Below are 14,194 nucleotides of genomic sequence, written 5' to 3' on the forward strand. Positions count from 1 at the left end.
CTGGAGGCTCGCGCCCACCTTTCCCAGGTGGAAGGGTCGCCCCTGGCGCCGAGGCCTGCCGTCCTGACCTTCGCTTGGAAATGAGGCCGACGGCAAAAGGAAGCACTGGGGGAAGTGCCCCCGAGGACCGGGAAACACAGAACGGACGCCGGAGCGCGCCCGAGTGCCCGGCCCGCGGGACACGCTGCCGCCCGCCGTTCAGTCGCCGCCTCTCACCCGCGTTCATGTGCGTCCGCCCGGAGCCGAGCTCTGACTGCGACCGCGCGGTGGACGGACGGCAGGCGGGAGCCTCGGGACCGCACGTCGGTGGAGCCCCGGGTCAGCAGCGACCGGCGCAGGAGGGCGAGACGGGGGGGCGGGCGCTGGGCAGAGGCAAGGTTTGCCTGACTGTAAAACGCCTTTTTTTTTTTTTTTGAGACGAAGTCGCGCTCTGTTGCCCAGTGCAGTGGCGCGATTTCGTTTCACCGCAACATCCGCCTCCCGAGTTCCAGGGATTCTCCTACCTCAGTCTCCCGAGTAGCTGGGACTACAGGTGCGCGCCACTGCTGCCGGCTAATTTTTTGCATTTTTAGTAGAGACGGGGTTTCATCATGTTGGCCGGGCTGGTCTTGAACTCCTGACCTCAAGTAATGCACCCGCCTCGGCCTCCCAAAGTGCTAGGATTATAGGCGTGAGCCACCGCGCCCGGCCGTTTTTATTTGTGAATGAGGATGTATTTCTGATTCTTTTGCAATTTTAAAAAATGTTTAAAACACGTCTTTTTGGGTTCGAAAGAGCTAGGATGTGCGTCTTTGTGCTTGGGGTGAGCCCTGGGCACTTCGCTCCCCTGTGGCAACTTGTGGGTACGGTTTAACTGGACCACGCTGAGTTTCTGCAGAGTTGGAACCTCAAGTTTGGGGGGATTGGGCGGGCAGGGTCGCCTGCCACGCAGGCCCGAGTAAGAGGAGAGTGGTGGAGGGGGCGTTCTCACGCCTGGCCCCAGGGCACACAGCTGCGCCCGCCGCCCGGAACCCCACCGGGGCTGCAAGGCGTCCTCGGGGTGGGTTGCGGTGGGAGTAGGGGAGCTGGGGTGCGTGGTGGTAGGTGGGGTGCGCGGGGGAGGCGGGGTGCGCACCGTCCGGGTGCGGGGCCACTCCACCTGCGCGGAAGGGGAGCTGGGCAACAGGACCCGCGGCCACCCGGGGGCCTCCAGCTCCGAGCATCCCGCCTTGGTCCCGGCGGATCCCAGCCTGCCCCCAGCCCGTAGCCCCCGGACCTCCGCGGTGGGCGGCGCCGCGCTGCCGGCGCAGGGAGGGCCTCTGGTGCACCGGCGCCGCTGAGTCGGGTTCTCTCGCCGGCCTGTTCCGGGAGGGTCCGGGGCCCCGCTCGTAGATGCCGCCCCGGGCCCCCAGACAGCGACTCACTCGCCCTCCTCGAGCAACCCAGAGCTCGGCTCTGCTCTCCAGCCGAGCCCAACCCTGCGAGGCCGCGGCCCTCCTGCCTCCGCCTCCCGCGTTGCTCCCGGAAGCCCCGCCCGACCGCGGCTCCTGACAGACGGGCCGCTCAGCCAACCGGGGCGGGGGGTGGGGCCCGGTGGAGCGCAGCCAATCGTAGGCCGCGGCGGGCTGACGGACGGGCGCGGGGCGGGGCGTGCGCAGGCCCGGCCGAGTCTCCGCCGCCCGCGCCCTGCGCCCGCAGCCCGAGCCGCACCCGCCGCGGACGGAGCCCATGCGCGGGGCGAACCGCGCGCCCCCGCCCCCGCCCCGCCCCGGCCTCGGCCCCGGCCCCGGGGGCAGTCGCGCCTGTGAACGGTGAGTGCGGGCGGGGATCGGCCGGGCCGCGCGCCCTCCCCGCCCCCAGGCGGCAGCAATACGCGCGGCGCGGGCCGGGGGCGCGGGGCCGGCGGGCGTGAGCAGCAGCGGCGGCGGCGGCGGCGGCGGCGGCGGGTGGGTGGGGCCGGGCCGGGCGGGGCCCGCGGGCACAGGTGAGCGGGCGTCGGGGGCTGCGGCGGGCGGGGGCGGGGGCGGGCTGGGGCCCCTTCCTCCCTGGGGCCTGCGGGAATCCGGGCCCCGCCCGTGGCCTCGCGCTGGGCACGGTCCCCACGCCGGCGTACCCGGGAGCCTCGGTCCCGGCGCCCTCACACCCGGGCGCGTCTGGGCGGAGGCGGCCGCGGCCACCGCACTCCCGGGCACCCCCGATTCAGCATCACAGGTCGCGGACCAGGCCGGGAGCCTCAGCCCCAGGGCCTTTTCCCTCTCCGGGTCTCCCGCGCCGCTTCTCGGCCCTTTCCTGTCGCTCAGCCCCTGCTTCCCAGGAGCCCCTCTGTCTTCTCCAGCTTTCCGTGGCTGAAAGATGCCCTCGGTTCCCCGCCGGGGGCGCGGGGCGCTGCCCGGGTCTGCCCTCCCCTCAGCGGCGCCTAGCATGCAGTAGGCGCTCAGCAAATACTTGTCGGAGGCACCAGCGCCGCAGGGCCCGCAGGCTGGCACTAGCCTGCCCAGGCACGCCGTGGCGCGCTCCGCCGTGGCCAGACCTGTTCTGGAGGACGGTAACCTCAGCCCTCGGGCGCCTCCCTTTAGCCTTTCTGCCGACCCAGCAGCTTCTAATTTGGGTGCGTGGTTGAGAGCGCTCAGCTGTCAGCCCTGCCTTTGAGGGCTGGCTCCCTTTTCCCCTCACTGGGTCATTAAGAGCAAGTGGGAGCGAGGCGACAGCCCTCCCCCACGCTGGGTTGCAGCTGCACAGGTAGGCACGCTGCAGTCCTTGCTGCCTGGCGTTGGGTCCCAGGGCCCGCTGTGGGTTTACCCTTCAGATGGCCCTGCCAGCAGCTGCCCTGTGGGGCCTGGGCCTGGCTGAGCAGGGCCCTCCTTGGCAGGTGGGGCAGGAGACGCTGTAGGAAGACCCGGGGCCGCAGGCCTCTGAGGAGCGATGACGGAATATAAGCTCGTGGTGGTAGGCGCCGGCGGTGTGGGCAAGAGTGCGCTGACCATCCAGCTAATCCAGAACCACTTTGTGGACGAATACGACCCCACTATAGAGGTGAGCCTGGCAGGTGCCAGCAGCTGCTGCGGGCGAGCCCAGGACACAGCCAGGATAGGGCTGGCTGCAGCCCCTGGCCCGCTGTGTGGTGCTGTAGGCCTGTCTCCTGCTTCCTCTGGAGGAGGGGAGTCCCTCGTCTCAGCACCCCAGGAGAGGAAGGGGCATGAGAGGGGCATGAGAGGTACCAGGGAGAGGCTGGCAGTGTGAACTCCCCCCACGGAGGGTCCTGAGGGGGTCCCTGAGCCCTGTCCTCCTGCAGGACTCCTACCGGAAGCAGGTGGTCATTGATGGGGAGACATGCCTGTTGGACATCCTGGACACGGCCGGCCAGGAGGAGTACAGCGCCATGCGGGACCAGTACATGCGCACCGGGGAGGGCTTCCTGTGTGTGTTTGCCATCAACAACACCAAGTCTTTCGAGGACATCCACCAGTACAGGTGACCCCTGTGAGGCTGGCCCGGGAGCCCACGCGGCACAGGTGGGGCCAGGCCGGCTGTGTCCAGACAGGGGCCTCCTGTCCTCTCTGTGCGTGTGCTGGATGCAGCTGTGCCTGCAGCCCCCGTAGCCAGCTCTCACTTTTCACCTCTCAGGGAGCAGATCAAACGGGTGAAGGACTCGGACGACGTGCCCATGGTGCTGGTGGGAAACAAGTGTGATCTGGCTGCACGCACTGTGGAGTCTCGGCAGGCTCAGGACCTCGCCCGAAGCTACGGCATCCCCTACATCGAGACCTCGGCCAAGACCCGGCAGGTGAGGCAGCTCTCCACCCCACAGCTAGCCAGGGACTCGCCCCGCCCCACCCTAGCCAGGGAGCAGCACTCACTGACCCCTCTCCCTTGACACAGGGCAGCCGCTCTGGCTCTGGCTCCAGCTCCGGGACCCTCTGGGACCCCCCCGGGACCCATGTGACCCAGCGGCCCCTCGCGCTGTAAGTCTCCCGGGACGGCAGGGCAGTGAGGGAGGCAAGGGCCAGGGTCTGGGCTCACGCCCTGCAGTCCTGGGCCGACACAGCTCCAGGGAAGGCGGAGGTCCTTGGGGAGAGCTGCCCTGAGCCAGGCCGGAGCGGTGACCCTGGGGCCCGGCCCCTCTTGTCCCCAGAGTGTCCCACGGGCACCTGTTGGTTCTGAGTCTTAGTGGGGCTGCCGGGGATACTGGCCGTAGCTCAGACGAGAGCTGGGTGCAGGGTGGTCAAACCCTGGCCAGACGTGGAGTTCAGGAGGGTCCTGGGCCACCCTGACCTTTGAGGGGCTGCTGTAGCATGATGCGGGTGGCCCTGGGCGCTTCGAGATGGCCAGAGCCCAGCTCCCCGTGTGTGTGGTGGGCCTGGGGAAGTGGCTGGTGGAGTCCGGAGCCTGGGGCCAGGCAAGGCTTGATCCCACAGCAGGGAGCCCCTCACCCAGGCAGGGGGCCACAGGCTGGTCCCTCCTGATCCCATCCCTCCTTTCCCAGGGAGTGGAGGATGCCTTCTACACGTTGGTGCGTGAGATCCGGCAGCACAAGCTGCGGAAGCTGAACCCTCCTGATGAGAGTGGCCCTGGCTGCATGAGCTGCAAGTGTGTGCTCTCCTGACGCAGGTGAGGGGGGCTCCCAGGGCGGCCACCACGCCCACCGGATGACCCCGGGCTCCCCGCCCCTGCTGGTCTCTGGGCCTGCGGTCAGCAGCCTCCTTTGTGCCCCGCCCAGCACAAGCTCAGGACGTGGAGGTGCCGGATGCAAGGAGGAGGTGCAGACGGAAGGAGGAGGAAGGAAAGACGGAAACAAGGAAGGAAGGGCTGCTGGAGCCCAGTCACCTCGGGACCGTGGGCCGAGGTGACCGCAGACCCTCCCAGGGAGGCTGTGCACAGACTGTCTTGAACATCCCAAATGCCACCGGAACCCCAGCCCTTAGCTCCCCTCCCAGGCCTCTGTGGGCCCTTGTCGGGCGCAGATGGGATCACAGTAAATTATTGGATGGTCTTGACCTTGGTTTTTGGCTGACGGTGGGACACAGCGCGCGTGTGGCCTGGCATGAGGTATGTCGGAACCTCGGGCCTGTCCAGCCCTGGGCTCTCCATAGCCTTTGGGAGGGGGAGGTTGGGAGAGGCGGGTCAGGGGTCTGGGCTGTGGGGCTCTCTCCTCCCACCTGCCCCAGTGTCCACGGCTTCTGGCAGAGAGTTCTGGACAAGCAGGCAGATCATAAGGACAGAGAGCTTACTGTGCTTCTACCAACTAGGAGGGCGTCCTGTTCCTCCAGACGGAGGTGTTTTAGGGGTTGGGGATCTGTGCCGGTGGCTCTGGTCTCTACCTGGGAGCCTTCTTGGTGGTGAGAGGCATCGCCTTTCCTGACTCTTTCCCACCATGAAATGCACCTGCCAAGAATGGCAGACGTAGGGACCCCGCCTCCTGGGCCTTCACATGCCCAGTTTTCTTCGGCTCTCTGGCCTGAAGCAGTCTGTGGACCTTGGAAGTAGGGCTCCAGCACCGACTGGCCTCAGGCCTCTGCCTCATTGGTGGTCAGGTGGTGGCCACTAGGGCGTGGGAGCCTGGCCATCCCTGCCTCCTGGAGTGGACGAGGTTGGCAGCTGGCCCACCTGCCCCTGCCCTCACCCTCCCCTCGCCCTGCGCCTGCCTCCTGGCTGGTTGCTCTTGGAGCCTGGTAGTGTCACTGGCTCAGCCTTGCTGGGTATGCGCAGGCTCTGCCACCCACTCTGCTCCAAGGGGCTTGCCCTGCCTTGGGCCTAGCTCTAGGTCTGGCCACAGCCACAGACGGCTCAGTCCCCTGTGTGGTCATCCTGGTTGCTGCTGGGGGCCCACGGCGCCCCTGGTGCCCCTCCCCTCCCAGAGCTCGGGTCGAGGCTAGGCCAGGCCCCTCTGGGACGGGGACTTGTGCCCTGTCAGGGTTCCCTGTCCCAGAGGTTGGGGGAGAGCCGGCAGGGCATGCTGCTGGCTGGCCAGGGCTGCAGGGACACTCACCTTTCTGTCCAGGGGATGCTACACTCACCCTTCTCTCCAGGGAATGCCACACTCACCCTTCTCTCCAGCAGCCTCCAAGTGACCAGCTTCCCCATCGATACAGACTTCCCGGGGCTAGCAGCCCTCTGGGGCTACCACGCTGGCTTCTTCCACACTGTGCTGGTCACTGCCTGCCGAGGGCATCAGATGCAGGTGACCCCATGCAGGAGGTGTTTCTGGACCTGCCTCTTGGTCATTATGGGGCTGGGCAGGGCCTGGTGTCAGGGCCCCGCTGGGGTTGCAGGGCTGGGCCCGTGCTGTGGTCCTGGGGTGTCCAGGACAGATGTGGAGGGGTCAGGGCTCAGCACCCCCGCTCCATGCTGAAGTGTGGGAAGCATCCAGGTCCCTGGGTGGCTTCAACAGGAGTTCCCGCACGGGAACCACTGGACAACCTGGGGTCTGTCCTGATCTGGGGACTCCAGAGAGCAGCCCGCTGCCCTGGGCTCCACGGAAGACCCCTCATGCCGCTAGGCCTTGGCCTCAGGGACAGCCCAGCCAGGCCAGTGTGTGGCAGGACCAGGCCCCCATGTCGGAGCTGACCCCTTGGGATTCTGGAGCTGCGCTGATGGGCAGGGGAGAGCCAGCTCCTCCCCTTGAGGAGGGTCTTGATGCCTGGGGTTAGCCGTGGAGGCCTGGGTGCTGGGACACTCCCCGGTTTGGCTGAAAGGAAAGCAGATGTGGTCAGCTTCTCCCCTGAGCCCGTCTAATCTTCACGGGGCTGGGCCCCATAGATCTGGGTCCCTGTGTGGCCCCCCGATCTGATGCTGAGGACACCCCTGCAAACTGCCAATCCCAGACGACAGGACCGTGGGAGGGCCGTGCAGGGAGAGCCCATCCCCGCACCCTGACCCACAGGAGGGACTCCTGCTGCCCACCAGGCGTCCCGCCAGGGATCCTTCATTGTCCACAACTGCCGGAGAACACAGGGCTCCGTGTCTGGCCGTCCCACAGTGAGCAGCAGTGACTGCGTCTGAAGTCTGAGCTGCTGAGACCCCCTCCTGCAGGAGCCTATCTCCTGGCAGAAACCTGAACTGAGGAGCACCCTCTGCCCACACCCACAGGGGCCCATCCTGGTCCTGAACTGGGGAACACCCTCTGCCCACACCCACAGGGGCCCATCCAGTGCTGCCCCATCAGGGTCTGGGGTCTCAGCCAGATTTGTGTCCAGGGCAGGGAGGCTGCAGAGGTTAGGTTGGGTCCAGCACAGGGCAGGGCTGGAGAGCACGGCCAAGGTCGTGTCTGTCTCCTCCCCTCTGACCTCGGACGTCTCCCCTGTCAAACGTGTGAGTTCGTATCCACCCCACGGGGTCACCGTGAGGTGAACGAGACAGTCATTTGCACAGTCCGCGTGGAACAGGCACCCGCTGAGTGCTCAGGGATGACCCTTGGCAGCCACGTGGAGGCCAGTGCGGGCCACCTGGTAGTGACTGTTACCATACCATGGGGGAGGGCAGCTGTGTTGAGACCCACCTCTCACCTTCGGACGCAGAGCCCCTCTCGGACACCCTTTGTGTCTCCAACTGCTCTACACACGGCGGGCACTTGGCACCAGTGACGTCATGGGGTGGCTGCACATATCACAATAGGGCCCTGCCCAGGTCCGCTGGGCCTGGAGTCAGCGTCCTCCACCCCCTGAACTGGCAGCATGTGTGTGCACGTGTATGTGGGTGAACGTGTGCGTGTGTGTTTCTTCTCCAGCTGGGTCTGGCTGCCCCACTCACGTGCACACAGGTCCTTGTCACTGTCACCCCCGTGGCCTGAGGTGACCGTCAGAGCATCCGTGGGGGCAGCACACTCAGCCCTCTCCACGTGGGGTGGTCCTGGGGATGCAGACGCGGGGAGGGGGCTGGCCCCCTTCCTCGGTGGACTCGGGTCTTCTGTAAAGGGCTGGATTCAGTGCCCGTGTCTCACCTTCTTGAGGAGCCCTCCTGGGTGCCGTGAATGTCCCCCTTGCTGGAAGCCCCGAGGCCCTGAGCACAAGCCCCCTGCCTGAGGTCCCCTAGCAGCCAGCTGATGGGGTCCCACTGATTGACAGGCCCTGCTGGGCTGCCGAGCGGGTGGAGGAAGCCTGGGGGGAGGTGGGGGACTCACCTGTGTGACGTCAGCTTCTGTCCCGGGCGCCGCCTGCCCCTGGGATCACATCCCTGCTCAGGACTCGCCACCAGCTGCCTCCTCGCGATGAAGCGATGGAGCCCTCTGAGCTGAGAGTCTGCCACAGCGATCCCACAAGGCCACGCGTAAACTCTCCCAACATCCATCCAGGGAGGCCTGGATAAAGATGTAGAGTTTCAGGCCGGTCATGGTGGCTCATGCCTGCAATCCCAGCATTTTGGGAGGCCGAGGCGGGTGGATCACCTTAGGTCAGGAGTTCAAGACCAGCCTGGCCAACATGGTGAAACCTCATCTCTATTAAAAATACAAAAATTGGCCGGGCGGGCGTGGTGGCTCACGCCTGTAATCCCAGCTACTCGGGAGGCCGAGGCGGGCGGATCATGAGGTTAGGAGTTCGGGACTAGCCTGACTGACATGGAGAAACCCTGTCTCTACTAAATACAAAATTAGCCAGGCATGGTGGTGCATGACTGTAATCCCAGCTACTTGGGAGGCTGAGGCAGGAGAATCGATTGAATCCAGTGGGTGGAGGTTGCAGTGAGCCGAGATTGCACCATTGCACTCCAGCCTGGGCAACAAGAGCGAAACTCCGTCTCAAAAAAAAAAAAAAAAAAAAAAAAAACAAAAATTAGCCGGGCGTGGTGGCGGGTGCCTGTAATCCCAGCTACTCGGGAGGCTAAGGCAGGAGAATGGCATGAACCCGGGAGGTAGAGCTTGCAGTGAGCCGAGATTGCACCACTGCACTCCAGCCTGGGGGACAGAGCAAGACTCTGTCTCAAAAAAAAAAACAACCTTATCCTATCGTTTTGCCAAGTGAGAAATTCGGCATGACTCGTCTGCTGTGAGGCAGTGAAACTCAGAAGCAGAAAGTAGGGTGGCCGTGGGCAGGGGCTGGGGAGGGAGCTGGGAGTTGCTGTTCAACTCGTAACAGATTTCAGTCTGGGAAGATGCGTGAGTCCCAGAGTTCACTGCGCATGGTGCCCGTGGTTAGCAATGCCACACGGCACATTGCAATTTTTTTTTTTTTTGAGACGGAGTCTTGCTGTTGCCCAGGCTGGTGTGCAGTGGCGCGATCTCAGCTCACCGCAACCTCCACCTCCCGGGTTCGAGCGATTCTCCTGCCTCAGCCTCCTGAGTAGCTGGGATTACAGGTGCCCGCCACCATGCCCGGCTAATTTTTTTGTATTTTTGTAGAGACGGGGTTTCACCGTGTTAGCCAAGATGGTCTCGATCTCCTGACCTCGTGATCTGCCCGCCTCAGCCTCCCAAAGTGCTGGGATTACAGGCATGAGCCACCGCGCCTGGCCAGTCCCAAAATTTCTAACATTAGAAGATTTGCATGTGTGCCTGTGTATTTTTGCTGAACAATTTTTTTTTTTTTTTTTTTTTTTTTTTAAGACGGTGTCTCGCTCTGTCGCCCAGGCTGGAGTGCAGTGGCGTGATCTTGGCTCACTGCAACCTCCGCCTCCCAGGTTCAAGCGATTCTTCTGTCTCAGCCTCCCCAGTAGCTGGGACTACTGGTGCCCACCACCATGCCTAGCTAATTTTTGTATTTTTAGTAGAGACAGGGTTTCGCCATGTTGGCCAGGCTGGTCTCCAACTCCTGGCCTCAGGTGATCCGCCTGCCTGGGCCTCCCAAAGTGCTGGGATTACAGGTGTGAGCCACCGCGCCTAGCCACTGAGTGGTATTTCTTTGTAGGGATGTAGCACAGGTTGTTCACCTGCTAAAGAATATTTAGTTTGCTGCCGGGTCTTGCCTGTTACGACTGGAGCCTCCTCCATAGGCATTTGCGTACCGTGCCCCCCGAGGACATAGACTTTCAGTTTGTTAGGGGAGACACCGGGGTGGGGTCGCTGGGTCCTGTGGTGCGTGCCTGACTCTGCACCTGACTCTCTAGCGTGCCAGGCCCCTTGCCTTCTCAGCCGGGATGCACTGGAGTCCTGCTGCCCGTGATTTTCATCTTGGGCGTGTTGCGGGATCTCGTTATGGTTTCAGTTTGCAGTCGGCTGGTGGCCACAGCCTGGGCGTCTCCTCAGCGCTGCTGTGCCTGCTGCAGGTCCCCTTTGCTGAAGTTTTTGTTCAAGTCTTCATCTTATTTGTGGTTTTGTTTTTTATTATTTTTGAGATGGAGTCTCACTGTCGCCCAGGCTGGAGTGCAGTGGTGCGATCTTGGCTCACTGTAGCCTCTGCCTCACAGTTTCAAGTGATTCTCCTGCCTCAGCCTCCCGAGTAGCTGGGACTGCCTGCACCTGCCACCATGCCCGACTCATTTTTTATACTTTTAGTAGAGACACAGTTTCACCAGGTTGCCCATACTGGTCTTGAACTCCTGACCTCAGGTGATCTGCCTGCCTTGGCCTCCCAACGGGAAGGATCATGCCGGAATTGTAGGTGTGAGCCACTGCGCCTGGCCTATTTATTTATTTGTTGGAGACAGGGTCTGCCTCTGTCCCCCAGGCTGGAGTGTGGTGCTGTGATGGCAGCTCACTGCAGCCTCAACCTCCCTGGCTTAAGTGATCCTTCTGCTTCAGTCTATAGCTGGGAATATAGGCGTGCACCAGCATGCCTGGCTAAATTTTTTTTTATTTTTTGTACAGACCAGATCTCACCGTTGTTGGCCAGGCTGGTCTCAAACTCCTGGCCTCAAGTGATCCTTCTGCCTCAGGCTCTCTAAGTGTTGGGAGTACAGGCATGAGCCACTTCACCCAGCCCTTTGTTCATTTTGGAAACTGGTTTTTTAATTTGGTTATGTTTTTGCGATTTTTTTCTTTTTTTTTTCTTTGAGACAGGGTCTTGCTCTGTCACCTCTGTCACCCAGGCTGGAGTGCAGTGGCGCGATCTCAGCTCACTGCAACCTCTGCCTCACGGGTTCAAGCAATTCTCGTGTCTCAGCTTCCTGACTAGCTGAGACTACAGGCACGCACCACCACACCTGGCTTATTTTTATATTTTTAGTAGAGATAGGGTTTCACCGTGTTGGCCAGGCAGGTCCCAAACTCCTGACTTCAAGTGACCCGCCCGCCTTGGTCTCCCAAAGTGCTGGGATTACAGGTGTGAACCATCGCTCCCGGCCGACACTTCTTTACATAATGGGGTTCATTATTTTTAAAAAACCTGTTTGTATGTTTGAAATATTCAATACTAGGCCGGGCGCGGTGGCTCATGCCTGCAATGCCAGGACTTTGGGAAGCCGAGGTGGGCGGATCATTTGAAGCCAGGAGTTCGAGACCAGCCTGGCCAACATGATGAAACCCCGTCTCTACTAAAAAGACACAAAAATTAGCCGGGCGTGGTAGCGCGCGTAATCCCAGCTACTCGGGAGGCTGAGGCAGGAGAATCGCTGGAACCCGGGAGGCGGAGGTTGCAGTGAGCCGAGAACGCACCATTGCACTCCAGCCTGGGCGACAGAGCGAGATTCCCTCTCAAAAAAAAAATAATAATAATAATAAAGCTCATATGTGTATCAGCCCATGTTCCTTTATGAAGAAACACCGAGATCTAAGGAGTGCGCGCGGCTGAGGGGTGAACTGCAGGTGATTTTCCCTCTTCTTATTTGTACTTGCATGTTCTGAAAACGTCGTCTAGCTTTTGGGTCGTTCTTACCTGAGAAAAGCCAGACAGCAGGTTTTTGGCGGAAAGACCGGTTTGCACGGCGCACACCCGGGAGCGGCCCGCGCGGCTTTCGGAGAAGCCGCCCCCTTGCGGCGCCTCCCGCGCCCTCCTAAGCGCGCGGCGACTTCGGGCCGCAAGGTCCCTTAGGCTTGGGGGCGGGGTTTCCAGGTCACGTGACCGGGACCCCCTCCGCCCCGCCCCCCCGTCTCCCAGAGCGGCCGGCGAGAGCGGCCGACAGAGGACGCCCGAGTCCCGGCCTCGCTCGCGCGTTCGGAGCGCCTTCTTCCTCGCGCGCCGCTGGCCGCGTCCAGGAGGGGGCGCCGCGAGTCCTGTCCGGCGGCCCCGCCGCGGACAGCCCCGGGTCGGCTCCTGGGCGTCCGGTTCCGCGCTGGCCGCGTTTCCTGCCCCACCTGCTGGTGTCGGCTCGTGCGTGCCTCCTCCCCAGGGTTATGGCAATGGAATACAGTCCCCAAGTAATAAAGTGAACAGGCGGCCGGGCGCGGTGACTCACGCCTGTAATCCCAGCACTTTGGGAGGCCGAGGCGGGCGGATCACGAGGTCAGGAATTGGAGACCAGCCTGGCCAAGTGAAACCCCATCTCTACTAACAATACAAAAACATTTAAAAAGCTGACCGGGCGCGGTAGCTGACGCCTGTAATCCCAAGCACTTTGGGAGGCCGAGGTGGGTGGATCACGAGGTCAGGAGATCGAGACCATCCTGGCTAACATGGTGAAACCCCGTCTCTACCAGAAATACAAAAAATTAGCCGGGCATGGTGGCAGGTGCCTGTAGTCCCAGCTACTCGGGAGGCTGAGGCAGGAGAATGGCGTGAACCTGGGAGGTGGAGCTTGCAGTGAGCTGAGATGGGCCACTGCACTCCAGCCCGGGCGACACAGTGAGACTCCATCTCAAAAAAAAAAAAAAATTAAAAAGCCTTATAAGCCTGCTGGATTCTGTCAAATGCCTTTTCTAAGTCTACTGAAATGATGATGTATTTTTGTCTTATTTTTTTAGAGACCAGGTCTCACTATGTTGCTCAGAATCCTCCTGCGTCAGCCTCCCGAAGTGCTGGGATCACAGACGTGAGCCACCATGTCTGGTCATGTTTTTGTCTTTTAATCTGCTTATATGGTGAATTCCATTGGCTCATATTTCATGTTGAACCAGCCTTGCATTCCTGGGATAAATTTCACTGCGACATGGTGTGCACTTCTATTTGTATTGTACATATATGTGTACTCATGGGCCTGTGTTTCAGTGTGTGGCAATGCAGTGGGCCTACAATCATCAAAACAGCTCTGGAAAAGAATGGTCAAGTGAGAGGGCGTTCTATGCCTAGCTTCAAAATGTGGGTTTTTTTTTTTTTTTTTTTTTTTTTGAGATGGAGTCTCGCTCTGTCACTCAGGCTGGAGTGCAGTGGTGCGATCTTGGCTCACGGCAGCCTCCACCTCTGGGGCTCAAGTGATTCTTGTACCTCAGCCTTCTGAGTAGCTGGGATTACAGGCGTGTACCACCATGCCCGGATAGTTTTTGTATTTTTGGTAGAGATGGGTTTCGCCATGTTGGCCAGGCTGGTCTTGAACTCCTGGCCTCAAGTGATCCACCCACCTCGGCCTCCCAAAGTGCTAGGATTACAGGCGTGAACCTTTGCACCTGGCCCAAGATGTGTTATAAAGGTTCAGAAATCCAGACAGTGTGGCATTGGCAACAGGATAGACAAATAGATCAGTGGAACAGAATAGAGGATCCAGAGTAGACCCTCACATACATGCTCAACTGATTTTGAAATAAGTGTAAGCAAATTCAGTGGAGAAAGGGGAATCTTAGCAACAAATGGTACTAGAATGACGGGGCTACACATATGAACGGAAGCTTCAATCTCTACATGACAGTACATACATAAATCTATTCAAAATTTACTATTAATTTTTTTGAGATGGAGTCCCACTCTCTCACCCAGGTTGGAGGGCAGTGGCACAATCTTGACTCACTGCAACCTCCGTCTCCCAGGTTCAAGCGATTCTCCTGCCTCAGCCTCCTGAGTAGCTGGGATTACAGGTGCCTGCCACCACACCTGGCTACTTTTTGTATTTTTAGCAGAGACGGGGTTTCACCATGTTGGCCAAGCTTGTGTCAAACTCCTGACCTCAGGTGATCCATCTGCCTCGGCCTCCCAAAGTGCCAGGATTACAGGTGTGAGCCACTGTGCCCGGCCTCAGAACTTACTATAAGCCAAAATGTAAGGCCTACAACGGTAAAATGTGTGTAAGAATGAAAAGGAGGATGTCAGTGTGACTTGGGTTAGAGAAATGATTCTTAGATAAACACTAAAAGCATGACGCATAAAGGAAAACCTGATCCACTGGACTTCACGAGAATGAAGGGTGTGTGCATTTTGAAAGGCCCTGAGAAGACAAGCCCAGGCTGGCAGAGGCATTAGCAAATATTCCGTCTGAGGAAGGG

The 14,194-nt window shown here is 60.8% G+C and overlaps 1 protein-coding gene across 5 annotated transcripts; it reads left to right on the plus strand.

Moving 5' to 3' along the window:
* The first annotated feature begins 101 nt into the window (after positions 1 to 101).
* Positions 102 to 4,973, plus strand: HRAS (HRas proto-oncogene, GTPase). Of its 5 annotated transcripts, none has more exons than XM_063630905.1 (7): positions 301 to 318; positions 2,849 to 3,012; positions 3,272 to 3,450; positions 3,604 to 3,763; positions 3,859 to 3,941; positions 4,463 to 4,587; positions 4,697 to 4,973. In XM_063630905.1, exons 2-6 carry the CDS (start codon positions 2,902 to 2,904, stop codon positions 4,524 to 4,526), a joined length of 597 nt encoding a protein of 198 aa, XP_063486975.1. In that variant the 5' UTR covers positions 301 to 318; positions 2,849 to 2,901; the 3' UTR covers positions 4,527 to 4,587; positions 4,697 to 4,973. The 5 variants fall into 5 exon arrangements, with proteins under 5 accessions (XP_063486976.1, XP_063486975.1, XP_063486973.1 ...); XM_063630903.1 differs by lacking the exon at positions 301 to 318 and adding an exon at positions 1,635 to 1,790; XM_063630904.1 differs by lacking the exon at positions 301 to 318 and adding an exon at positions 1,947 to 1,963.
* Positions 4,974 to 14,194: the final 9,221 nt, after the last annotated feature.

The sequence above is a fragment of the Symphalangus syndactylus genome, chromosome 21 (genome assembly GCF_028878055.3).
Source record: "Symphalangus syndactylus isolate Jambi chromosome 21, NHGRI_mSymSyn1-v2.1_pri, whole genome shotgun sequence".
Lineage (NCBI taxonomy): Eukaryota > Metazoa > Chordata > Mammalia > Primates > Hylobatidae > Symphalangus > Symphalangus syndactylus.

What these genes read in the sequence shown, in the direction of transcription:
- HRAS (XM_063630905.1), top strand. Translation starts at nt 2,902, where the DNA reads ATGACGGAATATAAGCTCGTGGTGGTAGGCGCCGGCGGTGTGGGCAAG. An exon ending in AATACGACCCCACTATAGAG is followed by an intron (nt 3,013 to 3,271) that starts GTGAGCCTGGCA and finishes GTCCTCCTGCAG; the next exon opens with GACTCCTACCGGAAGCAGGT. An exon ending in ACCCAGCGGCCCCTCGCGCT is followed by an intron (nt 3,942 to 4,462) that starts GTAAGTCTCCCG and finishes CTCCTTTCCCAG; the next exon opens with GGAGTGGAGGATGCCTTCTA.